General features: G+C 39.5%; 1 protein-coding gene across 1 annotated transcript in view; it reads left to right on the top strand.

The window, feature by feature from the left end:
- Positions 1–18784, top strand: part of LOC139133845 (laminin subunit alpha-2-like) — a 110046-nt gene that overhangs the window by 23857 nt on the left and 67405 nt on the right. The window contains 16 exon segments of the mRNA XM_070700607.1: positions 4592–4719; positions 5109–5195; positions 5962–6179; positions 8894–9000; positions 9961–10144; positions 11055–11191; positions 11738–11968; positions 12432–12572; positions 13270–13452; positions 14138–14308; positions 14654–14781; positions 15256–15373; positions 16417–16530; positions 16892–17019; positions 17598–17684; positions 18455–18648. Coding sequence (XP_070556708.1) covers positions 4592–4719; positions 5109–5195; positions 5962–6179; positions 8894–9000; positions 9961–10144; positions 11055–11191; positions 11738–11968; positions 12432–12572; positions 13270–13452; positions 14138–14308; positions 14654–14781; positions 15256–15373; positions 16417–16530; positions 16892–17019; positions 17598–17684; positions 18455–18648 — 2356 coding nt within the window.

The following is an 18784-nucleotide window of genomic DNA, read 5'->3' on the forward strand; positions in this document are numbered from 1 at the left end:
CACATTATTTTTCTTGTTCAAAATTGCACCTGCAGTCTCACTGGGCAGTTAACAATAATTGTATTCCAACCCCTCAAAGAGCACATTCCCAAAATCGTGTTTTAGTTCAGAAGTAAAATCACATAAAGAATGCTATATGATACTGCTAGTGTGGCTTTGATATTAATTCAATATAAATGAGCCATCCAGCACTCTTAGAAGTGTGAGGAGAACCCTATGAGAATTTCTGACATTTTCTCATGATAACATGATAATTTTCAAAATAAAGTGTGTGAAATGAAAAACCAATGTTTTAGCTTTTTTCAAACACGTAAATTATACTGGGCAAGTGGTTTTCCAATTCGGGCAAGTGAACCGAACCTTCGACTTGCCCGAAGGGCAAGTGGATAAAAAAATAAGTGTCTTTCCCTGGGGTAGGAATGTCAGCGCCGGTTGGTGGACTGATTGCCGTAGGTCCATTATAATAACAGGTGGATGCATATATAAACACCCCTGCGTCCAATCATGTCCAGGGCTTTGTTTCCCTGTGGCTTTAAAAGGGAGGACCTGCTAGTCTGTCGACACTGTTCCAGACATGAGCTTGACGGACCGCAAAAGTTTTCTGAAGGCGAGCAGACGACTGAAGCTCAAAGATGCAGAGTCTCCGGGCGGTAGTGGTAGCGATCGTTGTGATGTCCCTAGTAAACGTTCTAAGAAGTCGGGCAAGAAACGCTCCCGTAAGGCGAAGCTATCTCCGGCTGAAAAACCAGTGGTAAGCGTAAACGTAAGAGCGATCGTTCTGCCGATGAGGATGATGACGGGTCACCGGTCGCCAGTGGTTCTCACCCGGCTGCTCCGGGAGAGACTACTTCACCTGCAGAGACTACATCTGCTCTTGTGGGAGATACTTCACCTGCACAGACTACATCTGCTGCTGCTAGTGAGACAGTGAGTAACGAGACGGCTGATGCCATTGGTTCTCCCCCGGCTGCTCCGGGAGAGACACCACCTGTTGCTACTATGAGCCCTCATCCTGCTTCAGGAGAGGTTCCTGTGCCCAGTGCGAAAGAGCTTGAGTCCTCGTCATCAGCAGAGGCTGCCCAGCCCGCTCCGTGCCATAGTTTCGTGGGCTGCGGTGTCCCCGCCGAAAAAGATAGTGCGGAGGGTTCGTTATCAGGATAGCCCACCTGATTTTGAGCCAGATATGATCCTTGATGCCGCTACGGGCGAGTTCAGGCCCAGACGCCCAGACGACGGTGATATCACCGCTGAGTCCGACTCGGAGGTTGACGAGGATGCGGCAGAGGACGATGACTTTTATGACAGGCAGTATGTAGGTGAGGCAAGCTCTGACGACGATGATGACGTTGCTGCTGTGTTGGCGGAGGACGACACCCCTCCTGTCTGGCGTATGTCGGAGACTACCGATGCTAATATATTTGAGGAGACCGATTTTGACCATGAGAGAGGACCGACTTTCACCTTGCCCAGCCACTCCCGTGAGCTCGATTACTTTTTAAAGTTTATTCCAGCTACACTGATCAGATTGGCCAAGGACGAGACTAATAAATACGCCAAATTCCACCAGCGATATATCGCTAGGAAAAAATAGATAAATACTGGCGTAACGCTGACTACCGAGGTGCAGGCGTTCATTGGCGTCTTAGTCTGTATGGGTGTCGACCGTAAATCATCAGTGGAGGATTATTGGTCTAGCGATCCCTTTCTGAGAAACCAGGGTATTTCTACTGTGATTACCCGCAGTCGCTTTCAGCAGCTTATGCGATACTTTCATCTGGCAGACCCAGAGAACGATCCACGTCGTGATCCTGATGAGGCACGCCGCCGACGTCGGTGTCAGGAGGATCCCCTGTATAAAATCAATCCATGGATGGAGCCCATAGTTGACCGGTGCGTAAATAATTATAAGATGGGTAGAGAGATCTCCATCGACGAGGGCATGGTGCGATTTAAGGGCCGTTCTAAATTTAAGCAGAGATTACCGCATAAGCCTGATCGAGACAGTTTCAAGATATGGCAGCTGTGCGACTCCACCACTGCATACATCGCTAACTTTGCACCGTACCTAGGTGTGAAATTTCGGGATCGGACTGATGGGAGACGGCAGGAGCGAGGTGTGGTGAAAAGAATTACGATGGAGCTGGTCCAGCCATTCTGTGGATATAATCACAGCCTATTCTGTGATAGCCTGTTTAGCACGGTCGTTACTGCTAGAGAGCTGATGGAGACCGGGATCTACATGGTCGGGAGTTTTAACCGCCGTAATCGTCGCACCATGCCCCCTCAATTAATTCCGCCGGGTAAGAGGAAGCGCCTTCCTCTGTCTGTTGGGGATATGAAAGCCACGACCAGAACGGACTCTCGTCTTAACATCACTGCTTATCAGGATAGTAACGCTCAGGTGCTGATCTTGAATACGGTCTATCCACCCTTGGAGTGCGTGCCAGTGGGGGAGGGAGACGAGCGGCGACAAGTGCCTCTGTCGCTGTATAATTATCGCCGGTACATGGGAGGCGTCGACCGAGCCAACCAGAAGCGCAAGTACTTTCACACTGGGCGCAAGAACCACAGATGGTGGACATATCTGGCATGTTACCTGATTGATGTTGCCCTGGTAAATGCATATATATGCTTCAAGCATGTACAGCCTGATAGTAAGCTGACCCATAAGATGTTTCATCTGCGTGTCGGGAAACAACTCATTGGCGGTTATTGTGGGCGATCGCAGCCCAGTGTGAGAGAGGTCGAGGCCACCGTTTCTCTTGCCTTGTACATCAATCCACAAAATCAGCCGATGCACGTTGTCAGCCGTTTGGAGGGGCGGCAGAAATGCTGTAAAGTATGCAGCAGAGAGGGTAAGACCACTGCGAGCGGACGACTGTCTGAGACGTCCAAAGGATGTAGTCTGTGCGGGGTTCATCTTCACGAGGGCGAGTGTTTTGCGGCTTTTCATCATCGCATGATGCTACGAGGTAAGAGGAGCATTGGCGTGCAGACCTCTACTCACACAGCCCCGACGACACCCATCAGCAAGAGAACCCGACGTAAATAACGGACAGGGGACAGCTTCGCCTAACAGTGGCTTGACTGTATTCTTAACATGGACCATGATCACATTTTGAGCACGGTTGTGCCGTTTGTTTGTGCTTTACGATCCCGCTGATTGTAAATTGAAACACGGATTATTTTGTACAATCCCCCGATTGTAATCTTTGTAACACGGACCATGCACTCGGACGTCGAGACAGACTCTGAGATTTATTATTCGGCATAATGTAAATTATTCCCGAATAAAATACTATCTATGGATCGCATATTTTCGTTTGTTTTGTTTAGACGGATTATTTTGTACAATTCCCCTATTATAATTTTTGAAACACGGATCTGCCACCCCGATTGTAATTTTGAAACACGGACCATGCACTCGGACGTCGAGACAGACTCCGAGATTTATTGTTCGGCATAATGTAAATTATTCCTGAATAAAATACTATCTATGATCGCATATTTTCGTTTGTTTTGTTTTTACCCCCACTTTCGTTTTTGGCAGATCCGTAAGGACGCTATAGTAATGGATGAACGTGCGTTGTATCACGTGGGAGGGGCACAGCCCAACGGAGGCTGTGCTCGTGCGACGTAGACGTTGTACCAACCATCTGTCGTTGGGGTTAGTGCATAGAGCAGTTGCACTGTCCAGAGCTAAGGTGGTACAAAACTGCACCTTAGTAACAACTGCACAACTAACCTGTTAGGAAACGGTAACACTAACGAGCTAAGTGTTCACTGAACTGGCCAAACTACGTACACGCCTTCCTTCAATGGCGGAACTATGTCGTTGACACTACGTCAAAGCAGACTGCACTGTGCGACTCTTCCAAGTCGTTCAAAGTACGTGGCCAAGTGACACAACCCAGGGGAAACAGGACAGGTTTGAGGGTGCTGCCGCACCCATAGCACTAACCCCTGGGTCTTCTACTAACCCACGAGAGAGGTGACGTTTCCCCGGTGTGGCCGTGCGTGCCGGCGAACGAGCTTTACTTCCGCGAAAGTAAGCTAGAAAAGGGCATAAAAGTGCACGTCCCCCGGGGCAAACAACGCCCGTGACCTCGTCATTTTCTGGACACAACCTCATCAGCGGTTGCCCCTCTATACGGGCATGCAAAAATTTTTGAAGTCTAACACGTATATGGTCGGTAATCGTACCCCGAAAATGCGGTATTTTCCCGCCAAATGCCTGGCAGGAAAGCGTGCAGGAGAGCCTATCTTCTGTAGACACGGAAAAGGGGGCCGGTTTTGACCGACTTGGCAGGATAACGGACAGGGGCGCTCGGCAGGAAAAGGGTTAAGGAGCAGAATAATTTGATAGGTGACAGATGGAAAGAAAACAAAATTATGAAGAGTGCTAACAGTTTGATTCCTACACAAAATAAAATAATGCGATGACTGTATATACCCATGCTTACCAGTCTGACGCTCTAATTTCGACATTATTTTGACTTCAATTCAGTTATATCTAACCAAAACACCTAAATTACAGATGGGGACTGTGTCTTTTACAATGACGTATTTTGTCTGTGTTTTACATCAACAGGAATGTCAACATTTCACAACTGGTAAAGAATGTGCAGAATGTGATGATGGTTACTATGGTGATGCCACTCAAGGCAGTCCAGAAGACTGTGTTCGTTGTGCGTGTCCACTGAGAGAATCCAGTAACAAGTAAGATAGACTGACTTGAATTTTATATCATGGCTTATAGCTGTAAATTCTGATGATTTATTTCACTATGTTTGTTGTGTATGTCAATTGCAAGTGCTTGTTGTTTTCCCCACAAAACACAAAACACCTCCTATTAAGCTTGCCAATAATATATGTTTATGATGCAGTGTTATTGTTTATACCTAAATTCATTTTCTGGACCAGAATTCATTTGTACACAAAACAGCAGTCTACGCATGTACAGGTTTAGTTGACAAGCTTAATCTCAAAGTGCTTTGAGCAGTAGAGTAAAAAATTGTGGCAGATATTGTAATCCAAGACATCGTGGTTAAAAACTCCTAAGAATCTAAGAAGGACTGTGCCACTGACAACAATCTCTCTTGGTTCAGTTTCAGCCCGACATGTATACCTGACGGCAATGGTGGCTTTATTTGTGACTACTGCGATATTGGCTATGAAGGACCACGTTGTGACAGGTAACAAAAGCATTTTATGTCTCCCTCAGTCTTAACTTTCAAGTGGTGACAAAAATTGAACTGGTATGCCAGACTTGTGTTTGATCAATTGAGTATTCTTGTGTGATCTCAGAACTGTAGTGTAAGATATCATTCTAGATAGGTTTTAGTCATTTCTTATCAACAAAGTCATATCAGGATGATCAGTCATGCTTGAAAATAATTTCTCTGTTCTGTCATCTGCTAATGATTTATAGACAGGATCAGTTTGTAAAAGGCCCCTATCCCTAGATTTAAGGGTACTCATTGCATAGACTTGCAAGTGTTATGTTATAGTGTGAGCTGGTGAGCTAATCAGCTGTGTACAGACCCAGGTCGCCTTGAGACAGAGGGCGTGCTTGTATAGTCAAGTTATATGGGTGATGTGGAAATTCATTGACTATTGACAACTATTGAAACTTTCCCAGTATCCCAAGAAACTTGATGTACAAAAAAGTTATGACATATATTTTATACTTTTAACAAAGTCCTTTGCCAAGTCTTTACACTCAGTCACAATTCAAATGTTGATAGGAAGAACTGACAGAACACTACTGATAAACTCAATAATTTCTGGGATACAAACCGTTGCTCTTGTAAGTATTGTATTTTGGCAGTATGTCATATAACTATTATGCATAGCCAGACAAGTAAATATCCATTGTACAAGGGTTACTCTGCTTCTGATCTAATAGTCTCTCCTTTTAAAATTTCTAATTTTGTTTTGTGAATTTTCTGTGGACTACAGATGTGCTGATGGTTACTATGGTAATCCGCTGGTTTTGAACGACACCTGTAAACCGTGTATGAACATCTGCAATGGCAATTTGAACCTTGCTATGGACGGTAACTGCAATACATTGACTGGAGAATGTTTAAGGTGTGCAGGAAACACTGCGGGACCAACTTGTAACCGATGCGCAGATGGTTTCTATGGTGATGCCATCTTTGAAAAGAATTGTCAACGTAAGTTGTGCTGAGTCAAACTATGTCTCTGCAGGGACATTTAGTTTGTCTTTGGCCCTGAAGTGTTTTTGTGATAGATCAACTGAGATGTAAACCTAAGTTAGTTGCATGAACTTTTTAGAGCAAAGGAGAATAGTTAATATCACCATGTGTAACTGAGAGCTTTTAAAGGCCCTCTAGGCACCCTATGCCATCATTCTATCAACAGTGCTGTTTACGGTTACATGGGTGTTACTAAATATAGCCACACTGGTGTGACATGAGACACTACTGCTTGAAATGCAGACACATTGAGTCAGTGTTGTATGCATGTCTGTTGTTCCAGCTTGTAGTCTGAGCTGCTACCGTTGTCTTTTCTCGAGCTCATTGTAACAGTAGCAATCGTCTGCTGTATTTTTAGCTCACATTTGGTATACCAATGTGAGGTAATCGTATAAGCTGAATCAGTTCATTTGCATCCCATTTGCATGTCTGTATGTATGTATGTATGTACGTATGTATGTATGTCCGTCCACGTCAAAAACAGCTAAACGGCAGAACCTACTGTCTTAGTATTTGGTGTACAGGTGCACCTAGGGGTGGAGATGTGAATTTGTTCAAATGAACTTGTCAGTGTCAAAAATATGCAAATGAGGGGGAAAAAAGGAAAAACCCTGCAAATTGCTAAAACTCTGTAACCGTTGGTCAGATAGGGTTGAAACTTGGTGTGCAGGTTCCTTTAGGTATTCTAAAATAGGTGTTTAAAATTTGGGATGAAATTTGCATGTTTCTATTTTTCAGGTAATTTTTTCAGTTTTTAGTCAAAAAAAGTTTAACTCTTAAATCACTCATCTGATTGCTTTGAAAGTTGGTATACATGTTCCTCAGGATGACCTCAGTCAAGTGTAAACAAATTGAATTGAAATTTTCATATTTGTAATTTTGGGGCAATTTTCTGAATTTTTGGTCAAAATATTTTTATTCAAGAATAACTAATCTGATAGCTTTGATATTTGGTATACAGGTTACTAAGGTTGATCAAAATCAGTTTGATGAATATCGTAAAGATATCTTGAATTTTATATTTTTGCTCAATTTTTTGGTTATTTTTCTCATTTTAAGTAAAATTTCTTCTTCTCTGAAACCGCTAGCCCAATTGCTCTCAAATTTGGATTGGACGTTTGCAAGGGTGTTACCCTTCTAATTGTTGAAATTACGACAAAATTGGAAATATTACTGTTTTGGGGCAATTTTTGTCATTTTTGGTCAAAAAATCGTAAAAAATATTTTCATTTTAAAGCCCCTGGACAGACGGCTTCCCCTGGACAGACGGCTTTTATATTTGGTGTACAGATGTCCAGGGATGACAATAGTCAGATATGTGGAAGTTGTCCTGAAATATACAAATTTGTATTTTTAAGACAATTTTGTCATATTTGGTCAAGAAAACTTGTTCTCAAAATTACTTGTCTGATAGCTTTGTAATTTGGCACAAAAGTCCCGAGTGATGTTATTTGATAAATTTTCTGCTCAAAGTGTTGGGAAACCCCCAAATAGTTATATTTTAGGTAATTTTCTTTTGTGACCTTAAATGACCTACACCAACCAAGGATTTGTTGTGAGACAGTTTTGAAGGCTGTGAACATAATTTTGTGATGTTTAATATCAATTTGTAGTAAAATTTGATCCTGAAAACGAAGCTGAGGTAAATTTTTTTATGTAAGACACACAAGAACTGATGAGAAATTTGGATCCAGGATAATTCCAGATGTCAGTATCTCTCCCCCCCCCCCCCCCCCCCCCCCCCCCCCAGTGGAAGGAATTTCACTATCTGTAACTGATTTAAGTGCTGTTTACATTTGAATGATAGCACTCATAGCATTAATTAAAACATCCCCAAAGTTGTAAATATACTGCCAGCTGGTCTTATGTAAACATGGTCAACCAAGGGGTGGAACATTTGATATTCAGGAGGGGGTAGGGGATAGAAGATTGATGAGGTAGCATTCCTTTTTAAAAGATCCCTTTTATATTTTTTCCCACTCTTTTTCCCCCTCTCCAACCTTTTCTTTTTGTCAAGCTTCTCTAGCTAATTTTTTGTTGACATTTTCTTATGTATGTAGGATCTGCTTGTCCAATTGCTATAGAAGTTGGTATGCATGTTTCTAAAGTTTACCTCCAGTACCTAAGTTGCAGACCTTACTTGCTTTTGTCATTCTTGTTTTTCTGGTTGATCTTTGGTACCCATACTGGTATGTACCAATTCTGATAAAATGTGAGCGACACCGTATAATTGCGGTATTTTTGTTGTTGGTGCATGTGTGTTTCCAAAAAAGTAATTCAATTTACAGACATATCATTTTTACATAGTAGTTAGAGAATAATGACCTACCATTTGACAGCTATATATGTCTGTCTGTCAGTTTGATCATTTGTCAGTCCATCAACTAAAAATTTGTTGAGCTCATAGCTCAAAAATTCTGGAAGCCAACGAAGCTGGTTTAGATATGTGGAATCGTCTGCGTGATTGTCCAGAACTAAAGCATAACTGCTGTGATCAATATTAGCAGATATAGTTTAAAAGTTGATGAGATGGTTTTCTGTAAAACTTTAATAAAATCCTGTCATCCTACATTGAACTTTTGATGCAGTCATGAAGCGAGTGATATTACCTGATATTCTGTGAAAATGTTGATCATTTCATCTGACTGTTCTGCCGTTGATTTCCCTTTCAGTGTGTCAGTGTTACAGAACTGGATCAGAGTCTGAGATCTGTGACCATCTCACCGGACAGTGTCAGTGCAAGCCGTTTGTCACTGGTCAATTTTGCAACATCTGCGAGGTAGGTATTCAATGAAACAATGAACAATAAGTAAAACATATCAAATATGATTAAATCAAGATTTAAGGTAATGTAGACTTGAAATTGAAAGCCTCAAACTTTCCTCAATGAAAATTTCAACCATCTTTCAAAATCAAGAATGAACATTGAGGGTCACCATACAATTCTGCAGTGCCAGGAAAACAAATTATCTAATGTTTACCAACACATAAATTTAAAATGGTCACCAACCTTGTGTTAACTCAATGGGGAAGAAACATTGTTAATTTTCAAGAAAGACTGAAGACTTCATTTACCAGAGCTTCAAAATGAGGCCACAAAAGAGATAGACCAGAAAAGTATTGTGAAAATTTGAGAGTCAGACTATCTGTTCCCCGAGGCGCATTCTACCTTATATACAGACAAAAATCAATAAGCTGACAGTATTGAGTTAGTTTCCCGTAGGAGATTCACCTTTCAGATATTTCCCACCCACCATTCAGGGCCAGGGGTTAGGGTAAGTGTCTAGTGGCTATCTGTCTGTGAGGTGCCTGCCCTACAGCCATCCTTAAATGAATGAGATGAAATGTACAATGTCAGTCTTTTCTATCTATGGGCAGATATTAGAACCCTTTCATCTCAGTGTGCCTGGGTATATAGGAACTGGTTCAGAGAAAATCTTTTGCATAATAAAGGCCTAAATGTAGGTTTGTTCTAATGTTCTAATTGGTGTATGATATTGACAACTGAAAGGCCCTTACTTACATTTTTTATGTCTCAATGACTATTGGAAATTGTCAAAAATTAGTTTACTTACTTTGATAATTGAGATGATCTGTACATTAATCAGAATAGTTCCCATTGTATAATTCAGGTTATAAATGTTGATACAATCAGCAAGACATAATCAATTTGTTGGATGTGATGATATTACTTGAAATACTAACAAAAAAATCACGACAAAAACATTTTTCTTTTCAGCCTGGTTACTGGGATATTCTTTCTGGAAAAGGTTGTGGCCCTTGTTTCTGTGATCCTGACGGGTCTGTTGGTCCAGAATGCGACATTGTCACTGGGCAGTGTTTCTGTAAACCAGGAGTGACAGGCAGAACCTGTGATAGATGTCAACCAGGATATTACAATTTCACCTCAAATGGATGTACATGTAAGTCACTGCTACAGAACAGAAAAGTATCATATTTTCATTTCCACAGAAAAGTCCCTCCCTACTTCCTAAAACACCCAGCTTCATGTGTACCTATTTGTGCGGGTTTGTGTAAGTGTATATATTTGTAGGTGCGCACCAGTGTTTTTTGTTTGTGTGCATATATTTGTCCATGTGCAATGGTGTTTGTGTTTGTATATGTATGTGATTGCATATTTGTACAAGTTCACCAGTGTCACAATATGTGTACTTATATTTGTATTTTTACAAGTGCCTTGCACCAGTTTGTGTGTACGTCTTTGCCAGTGTTTGTATTTTTAAAGTGTACCTTGTTTGTATGTATGTATGTACGTATATACGTATGTATACGTACCCTAATTTTTGATCTTTACTTTTCAACATAACATCATTTGAACTTTATTGGAACACTTTTTTAAAATTTCTTCTATTGTAAAGTGTTTGACAGATAGTTTTGATATTTGGTCCACTTTTTTAATCTGAAATATTTAGTTTTACAGATTGTGAAAACAGCTATTCCTGTAGGCCTCACATCTAATTTTCAAGTTTACGGATTTGACTTAGCTTTTTCTTTTCATATCTCAATAAAAGCATATTCTGTAGACACTAGTAATATTATATGCATTATCTCTAAATTATTTAATACCAGAAAGATTGTTTTTACAAAGAATTTTGTCTGTGTGTCACAATAAGGGGCCGATGTCATCAGTCAGTGTGTCTGTCTGTTTGTTTATGAAATATCATTGCAGAGCTTTTTTAGTGTATAGTTTATTTTATTGATCTAGGTATTATTTCATACCATTTCTCGGAATTACATCACATTTCTTTGGTTTTCTGAATTTCTTCACTAAAAGCTTCTTTTGCTGTTTTCTTTTGCTTCATTTCCAACCAGTGTGTGACTGCGAAAGAACTGGCGGCTCATGTGACTCCAACACTGGAGAGTGTATCTGCCCACCTAACACTGTTGGAAAACGTTGTCAACGATGCGTACCAAATGCCTGGGGACATGATAGAGTTACTGGATGTAAAGTAAGTTCATTACCACATCAATTTCAAATTTACAGAGTAGCACTACCTGCTGGAACATGGAAGATTGACAGGTAAATACCAACAAACTAGCAGTTATTAAAGGTAGTGTGCACCACAAAAGTGAAAGACTTTATAAACTTTTGCTCAAACTTTAATAAAGGAAACATTTAACCATTCTTTTCCAAAATACAGAATAAAAGTCAGAAGCCACTGCACAAATTGTGGTTCTGGAGAAATATATTACTTATCATTTACCAATATTTGAAATTCAAGATGGCCGCCATCCCTGTGTAAACCCTCATATGGGAAAAAATTAGATTTTCAATTTTCACACAAATACGAAGGTGAAACTTTTTTATTCCAAGCAACCAAAATAGACCCAAACATGTGGTAGATTATAAAGGCATGTTAAAAAGTTGAGTCCATATATCTGTCCTAAAGGCATATTCTACATTAATGTGAAAACTGTAAATGCTATGCCTATTGCTATGTTTATACCACTATGTAATTGTAGTCTTGATGGTTCCGATTGCTGGTTTTTTTCAGCTTTGTAACTGCAGCGTCGATGGTTCTCGCAGCCAGCAGTGTGATGTCAACACTGGAGAATGTGATTGTCTGGAAGATTATCGTGGCAGACAGTGCGACCAGTGTCTGTTTGGTTACCACGATTTCCCCAAATGTCGCCAGTGCAGTTGCAGCAGTGATGGCACAGACCCTGAAAGTTGTGATGAAGATGGTTTGTGTGGCTGTGAAGATGACGGTCAATGTCAGTGCAAGGTAATGTCACAAAAAATGCCAAAAATAATCTTCAGGAATTGAATGAAATACATGGAATACAAAGCTACTATTTAGTGTTTGGCTTACAAGTATATTGTGATCTTAATCTTAATTTTACTTCCTATAGCACATTTCACGTAATAAAATATCTCAATGTACTTTACATTAAAAAGTAAAAGTGACAACAATGACATGTGCAGTTAAAAATATCATGATGAGCTTGTTAACACATTTACATGTTCACCCCTTCAACATCATGGTTTAACCGAAACCCATTGTTACCAATGGTGATTGTGGACCTGTATACAGAGAATTAGGGGTGAACAGGTTAAGGAAATTGGCAATAGTGCAACAGTTAATGATTCAAAAAATTACTTTTTATGTTTTAGTTCATAAGTCTATTATGAATAGAAATGGAAAGTGCAACAGTTATTGATAATTTCACTGTTGTTTTCTTTTGTAGCTGAATGTTAATTCAGAGAAATGTGACCTGTGTGCGGATGATTCCTTCGGTTTGCGCGATGAACTGGAGACAGGATGCACCCAGTGTTTCTGTTTTGGTATCATCGATCAATGTGACCAGGCAGACTATGTCAAAGACGAGGTCAGTGCCTACTCCGTTCTTATTTGACGCATTTGTGTTTCTCCATGTCGGTGGCTATGATGCAAAGGATTCATGACGGAGGCAATGAAAATTGTCATTGCTTTGGATTTTATGTAGGATTGCACTTGGAGCAAGAAGCTGTAACTTTTGATGAATTTTTCACAGTTTTTGTTTTGAATGTCAACTACAGTTTCTTGTTCTGCCCCCCCCCCCCCCCCCCCCCCCCCCCCCCCCCCCCCCCCCCCCCCCCCCCCCCCCCCCCCCCCCCCCCCCCCCCCCCCCCTCAAGCATGTTGAGATACACAGTGTTCAGCTTGTCAACTCAGCCTTTACATGCGTAGACTACATTGTTATTATTGACAAGTGAATTCAGGTAAAGACAAGAATTCAAATATTAATAATAATGGTATTGCATATTACACCTGTAGATGCTGTGTTGACAAGCTAAATAATTTGTGTTTCAACGTGCTTTGGAAGTAAAACAAGAACATACAAAACAAAATTAGTGAAAAAACATCAAAAGTTACTGGCCCTTTGACAGAAATGAAACAATTTTGATTCTAACGCTGTCAGATAAGTGTAAAGCTACTTTCGTTGGTGTTGTGTGGCAGAAGACTATCAAACAAAAATTTCTACAGAACATGATACTTCACCAGGTGTTAATCTAATGATATTCTAACGATTTGCTTTTATTGCAGATTGTGATGACAGCATCCACCAATGGCTTCTTCGTAAGCGACGATCGCAGCGTTGTCCAGACGCAGTCTGGTGTGCTCTTTACACCTTCAGAAGTACGTCTCAATGCAAGTTTGGCGTATGGTGAAATGACCACCAGACCAACTCTGTACTGGAATCTACCGCCAGCGTTCCTTGGAAACAAGGTAACTTCACTCATTGCTGAGAAACACAAGGAAAAGTATTTGAATACTTCATCTAGATGTTATATGAAGTCAGCAAGAACCAGGCTTCTCATCAATTTTTGCTAATGAATATACACTCGCTTGATATTTTTATTTATTTATTTGCATCTGTCTCTAGTGTCATAGAAATATAAAAACAAATAATTTATCAAAAATGTATAAAAAGCAAATGGTCAGCCACAGAAAAGAGTAAAAAAACATGTTAGTTTGAAATGTTTCTCCAATACCCTCACTAGAAATAGTTTGCATATGTACAGGTGTAAACGCTTTTAGTATAAAGATTTTCACAGATATCTTTCAAAGATATATTTTCAGATATCTTTCAGAACAATGATCTGAAATGTACAATGGTAGAATCAGGACAGTGTTCAAACCATGATTGGACAGGTCACATCACTCTGAAAGAATACTGAAGGCTATACCTGAGGAAATTTAAAAGTGATGATAGTATGACACTCATGTTTTAGATACGAAAGTTTAATATGCCAGAACTAATTCTATGAACCTTGTTACACTAATGTTGATCTTTCACATATAATGTCAGTTGACTTTTCATAGATAAAAGCTTGCCAATATTGCTTTCAGTTTTGTCTGTATTGTCCCCAGAAGTTACACTGACAGTCTGACAATGATTATTTTTTGATAGATTACTTCATATGGTGGCCGTATTCGTTACACTGTGCAGTACTTTGGTGAAGATCTAGGGGAGGATGATGTCTTTGATATCCTAATCAAAGGTCACTATCATACATTGGTCAAATCCATACCCAATCCATTCAGTGGAGTACCACAGAGCTTTGACTTGGAACTAATTGAAGTAAGTCCTGTTCATTTGAAAAGTATACCTGTATTGATGAAAGTGTATCATCCGTTTCTAAGTAAGTGACAGTCCTCCATAGCTCGGTAAAAGAGAGGGGTCATCAATTTACATAACAATTTGTAATTTGCATATCCTTTTATTGTGAGAATGTATTTGCCCCTTTGGTAATAAATGGGAGGTATAGACCTCATGACAGTGTAATGTGTTAATTACTTTAAATAAAAGTTTTAATTAGGGACAGAATTTATAACGTTTGGAAATTGAAATTCAACTGTTCCCAATGCCTGCAAATAAAATTATTGGACAGAATGCTAATGAAATGACTATTTCCTTATTACATAGACGGAATGGCAGCTCCGTGATGCCATTTATCTAGAGACTGCTCCTAGAGATGTATTCATGATGGCTCTCTATGATGTCAAGGCAATTATGATTAGAGCAACCTATGGTCCCGGCATGACTGAACTTATGTAAGTATTAGCATTGTGATGGTTTGTTGACTGTGTGAGGGTTTTAACAGTTGTGTGACTACAGTTGTGTTAGCTGTGTGACACTGTAATCAGTTATGTGACATTTTATCAGTTGTATGACAGTGTGTTAGCTGTGTAACAGTTGTGTTAGCTGTGTGACGATATTGTCAGTTGTGTGACAGTTGTGTTGGCTGTATGACAGTTGTGTTAGCGGTGTGACAGTTGTGTTAGCGGTGTGACAAATGTGTTAGCTGTGTGACAGTTGTGTTAACGGTGTTACAGTTGTGTTAGCTGTGTGACGGTGTATAAGTTGTGTGACACTTGTGTTAACAGTGTGACAGCTATTTCAGCTGTGTGCTCCATTTAACAGTTGTGTGACACAGCCTTTTTTCCATTGACCATTGATAACATGTAGTGTTTCGATTGTAAACTTGATTGGTTGTTTACAAGATATTTCTATGTTTACTTACATAGCCTGAGTGATTTGAGTTTTGAAGTTGGTATTCCTCGTTCTGATAATCCATCATTACCTGAAGCTCTTGGAGTTGAAGAGTGTGAATGTCCAGATGGATATCAAGGATTATCTTGTCAGGTTAGTCATTAAAGTTTGGTTATTGTCTGCTTGCGAATGTGTACTTGTCAAAATAAACTTACTCACAGTTAGGTTAGTCAAAGTTTGGCTAATGTCTGCTTGTGAATGTGTTCTTGTTAAAATAAATACACGGTCATGTCAGGTTAGTCAAAGTTTGGTTGACATCTGTTTGTGAATATATTCTTGTCAAAATAAATACACTGTCATGTCAGGTTAGTTCAAGTCAGTTTGTGAATATATTTTTGTCAAAATCAATATACACAGATGTCAGGCTGCCACATTTGGGTTCATGTCTGTTTGTGAATGTATTTTTGTCCAAATAATTACACAAATCATGTCAGGTTTAACGGTTTGGGTATATCTGCTTGTGAATTTATTCTAGTCAAAGTAAACACAATTACGTCCGATTTTGAAATTGCTACTCCAGTTCCGTCTTTGCAATCTGGCAATCCGGGAAATCCTGATTTTTATCATTCCTGTTGTTGGGTGATGCAGGCTGGGTTCCTGTAACATGTTTTGACACAAAACTTGAAGTTTTTTAAGGATGCTTGGTGCTTGAGGCTACTTGATGCTGCTAACAACTGGTGTCAAGACATCAGATGAGTCAAATGAATAGGGACATTTTAACAAAGAGATTTGACAATTTAGAAACATTTCAACAAAGTGATCGACCATTCAGAAACAACCGCTGTTAACTCACTGATACTGCTTCATATCAACAATATCTATGCATAGCTCTGACATCATCTCATTTATATTGCATTGTACAGGCAAATCTTACCTTTTGGTATTTAAAATTGATCGTCTTTTTAAAGTATTCCACTGTCACATCCCATTTTTTGCAGTTCAAGTTGGTATTTAATGAAATGTTAATGTTTATGATGTATTTTCTTATCTGATACTTAAATTTTAACATACAAAAATTGTTTTAAGAAATGTTTTCTCAGGGTCATGTTCCAGTGTTTGAATATAATTAGGTGAAAAAGTTAAAATACTGCACTTTTTGTGAGTTGCAACGAGTATCGATTTTTTCTTTCTTTCAGGAATGTGCCCCAGGCTTTGTGAGAGTAGCTAATGGTCCATACTTAGGAACTTGCCGACCATGTACTTGCAATAACCATGGAGCAATGTGTGATTCCAGCACTGGTGTCTGTGAGGTAAGCTTGTCAATTTCCAAACCCTGTTGAACTCTTCTTTTGGTAAATTAATATTGCGGGCAAGATTTGCCCCAATAAATGAAATCGTGCACATTCAGAATGTCAGTTATCAAACCAATTTTAATTTCTCTACTATTAAAGACCAACAAGAATAAAATCTGTGTAATTTTAGCACTCAAGCTATGATGATCTGCCTGATTGTACAGTACATAAGTCTTTATGTCCAGGCCTGTGAGAACACAATACATAAGTCTAGTTGCATTCAGTACTGAATGTAAACAATACATAAGACTGTATACCTTTATTTGCAGCACTGTGAACACAATATATAATATATGTGTCTGTCTATTTCTATATATAGGACTGTGAACATAATACCAGTGGACCAATGTGTGAAGAGTGTGCAGATGGTTTCTTTGGCAATGCTACCATGGGAACCCCTGATGATTGCCAACCTTGTGCCTGTCCACTGGTGACATCATCCAACAAGTCAGTTGTACTCTAATACTCTGAATTATGAATTGAAATTGTGTTTTAACAAATACAAGTCTTTCTTTAATAATCATACCAGTTAAATGTTAATTGTTTGTCATGGAATACATGCCCAAATATAGCTGAACAATTTAGATTGTTTTTAAGTCTTACAAGGCTGGGGACTTGATCCCTGGCAATCAGCCGGGATCAAGTTTGTTCTGTTCTTTAAGAGAACTATGTAGGTGCCATAGCCTTTTGTTTTCCATTGAAATTGTAATCTAGTAAGAAAAGCTTCATGGCAAGACAATCTGATGCCTTACACAGGCATTTAACTGGTTAGAATTATGTGAGTGACATAAGCTAAAAAAACAAACCTGGTGTTAAATCTGTCAAAAGTATATATCTTAAAAGAGGGACAATCTTTGACTCTGGTGAGAGTGTCTTGTTGTGCATACTCTGCTAACCTGCACGTGGTAAGACTGCAGTAACACATCAAAAACCATTCATTTATGAATTCATTTATTCGTGTATTTATATATTCACTCACTCTAATGCTGATGACAATAAAACATTGTTTGTCCTCTCTATCTTAGTTTCAGTCCCACCTGTGTACTGGAAAGTGATGGCGGTCATCACTGTACAGATTGTGAATCAGGTTATATAGGCAGATACTGTGACACGTAAGTCATGCTTTTACACCAGTGTATCATTCACAACTTTTCTGAACAGCCATAAAGAATTTGTGGTGATCTCTTATTTCAGTGTGGCTCTTTGCAAATAACGTTATTGTTCTCTCATTAATATGCAAAATAAATTTTTGTCTGCAAATGTAGATTACATTTTCAGAAGTCATGCATGCAAGACAGAAAAATATAACAATAGGCCATGAACAGTAGAAACTTCATCAACAGTGCAGCCTACAAGCTGCAACAACAGCCATACAAACACTGACAAAAATTGTCTGCATTTCAAGCAGCAGTGTCTGATTTTTCCCTTCGGCTGCTATCTTGAGTGACAAATCTGTAACTGGGAGCAGTGCTTTTAAAACCAACATGGTCTTTTGTCTTCACATGATGTATAGATTTTGTTTTCTTTCTTACAAAAACTCACCCAGATTTGACATCAAGCTATGTAGCTACACATGATAATCAGCATTAGAGATACTTTGATACAACTGGCAAGTGATGTAAGGACAGAAAAAGAAATATTATATCCAAAATCCTTTCATGCAGCAGCCTTAGTTGAAAACAATTCTGAATTCAACCCGATTAACTAACCACAATACCACAATACCACTAATTCTTAAAAAATTGTTGGGAAAAATTTAAAATCAACACTTGTCGTTACCTTGGAAACTTTGAATTCCATAATTGACAAGATGATACATTTGCAATATTTCTAAATTCATAAAAAGTTCATTGCTAAGTCATTGTTGTCGTCTTGTCTACAGGTGTGAGGAAGGCTATTTCGGGAATCCAACGGTTCCAGGAAGCAGTTGTGAACCCTGTGACTGTAATGAGTATGGATCATTGAATCAGACATGTGACCCAGTGAGTGGACAGTGTGTCTGTGATGAAGGTCTCAGTGGAAGGGCATGTGATGTATGTCAACCAAGACATGTCTTTACACAGCAGGGATGTACTTGTAAGTATTGCGGTGCATCGTGTCAGTGCAAGATGGTGGTAGTGACATTTTATCAAAAATCACGCTTCTCCTGAAAAGAATATGAAATCCAAAAACTCCAAGACACCAATACTTTTCACAATTTTCCAAATTTTGT

This window comes from Ptychodera flava, chromosome 5, assembly GCF_041260155.1.
Source record: "Ptychodera flava strain L36383 chromosome 5, AS_Pfla_20210202, whole genome shotgun sequence".
NCBI lineage: Eukaryota > Metazoa > Hemichordata > Enteropneusta > Ptychoderidae > Ptychodera > Ptychodera flava.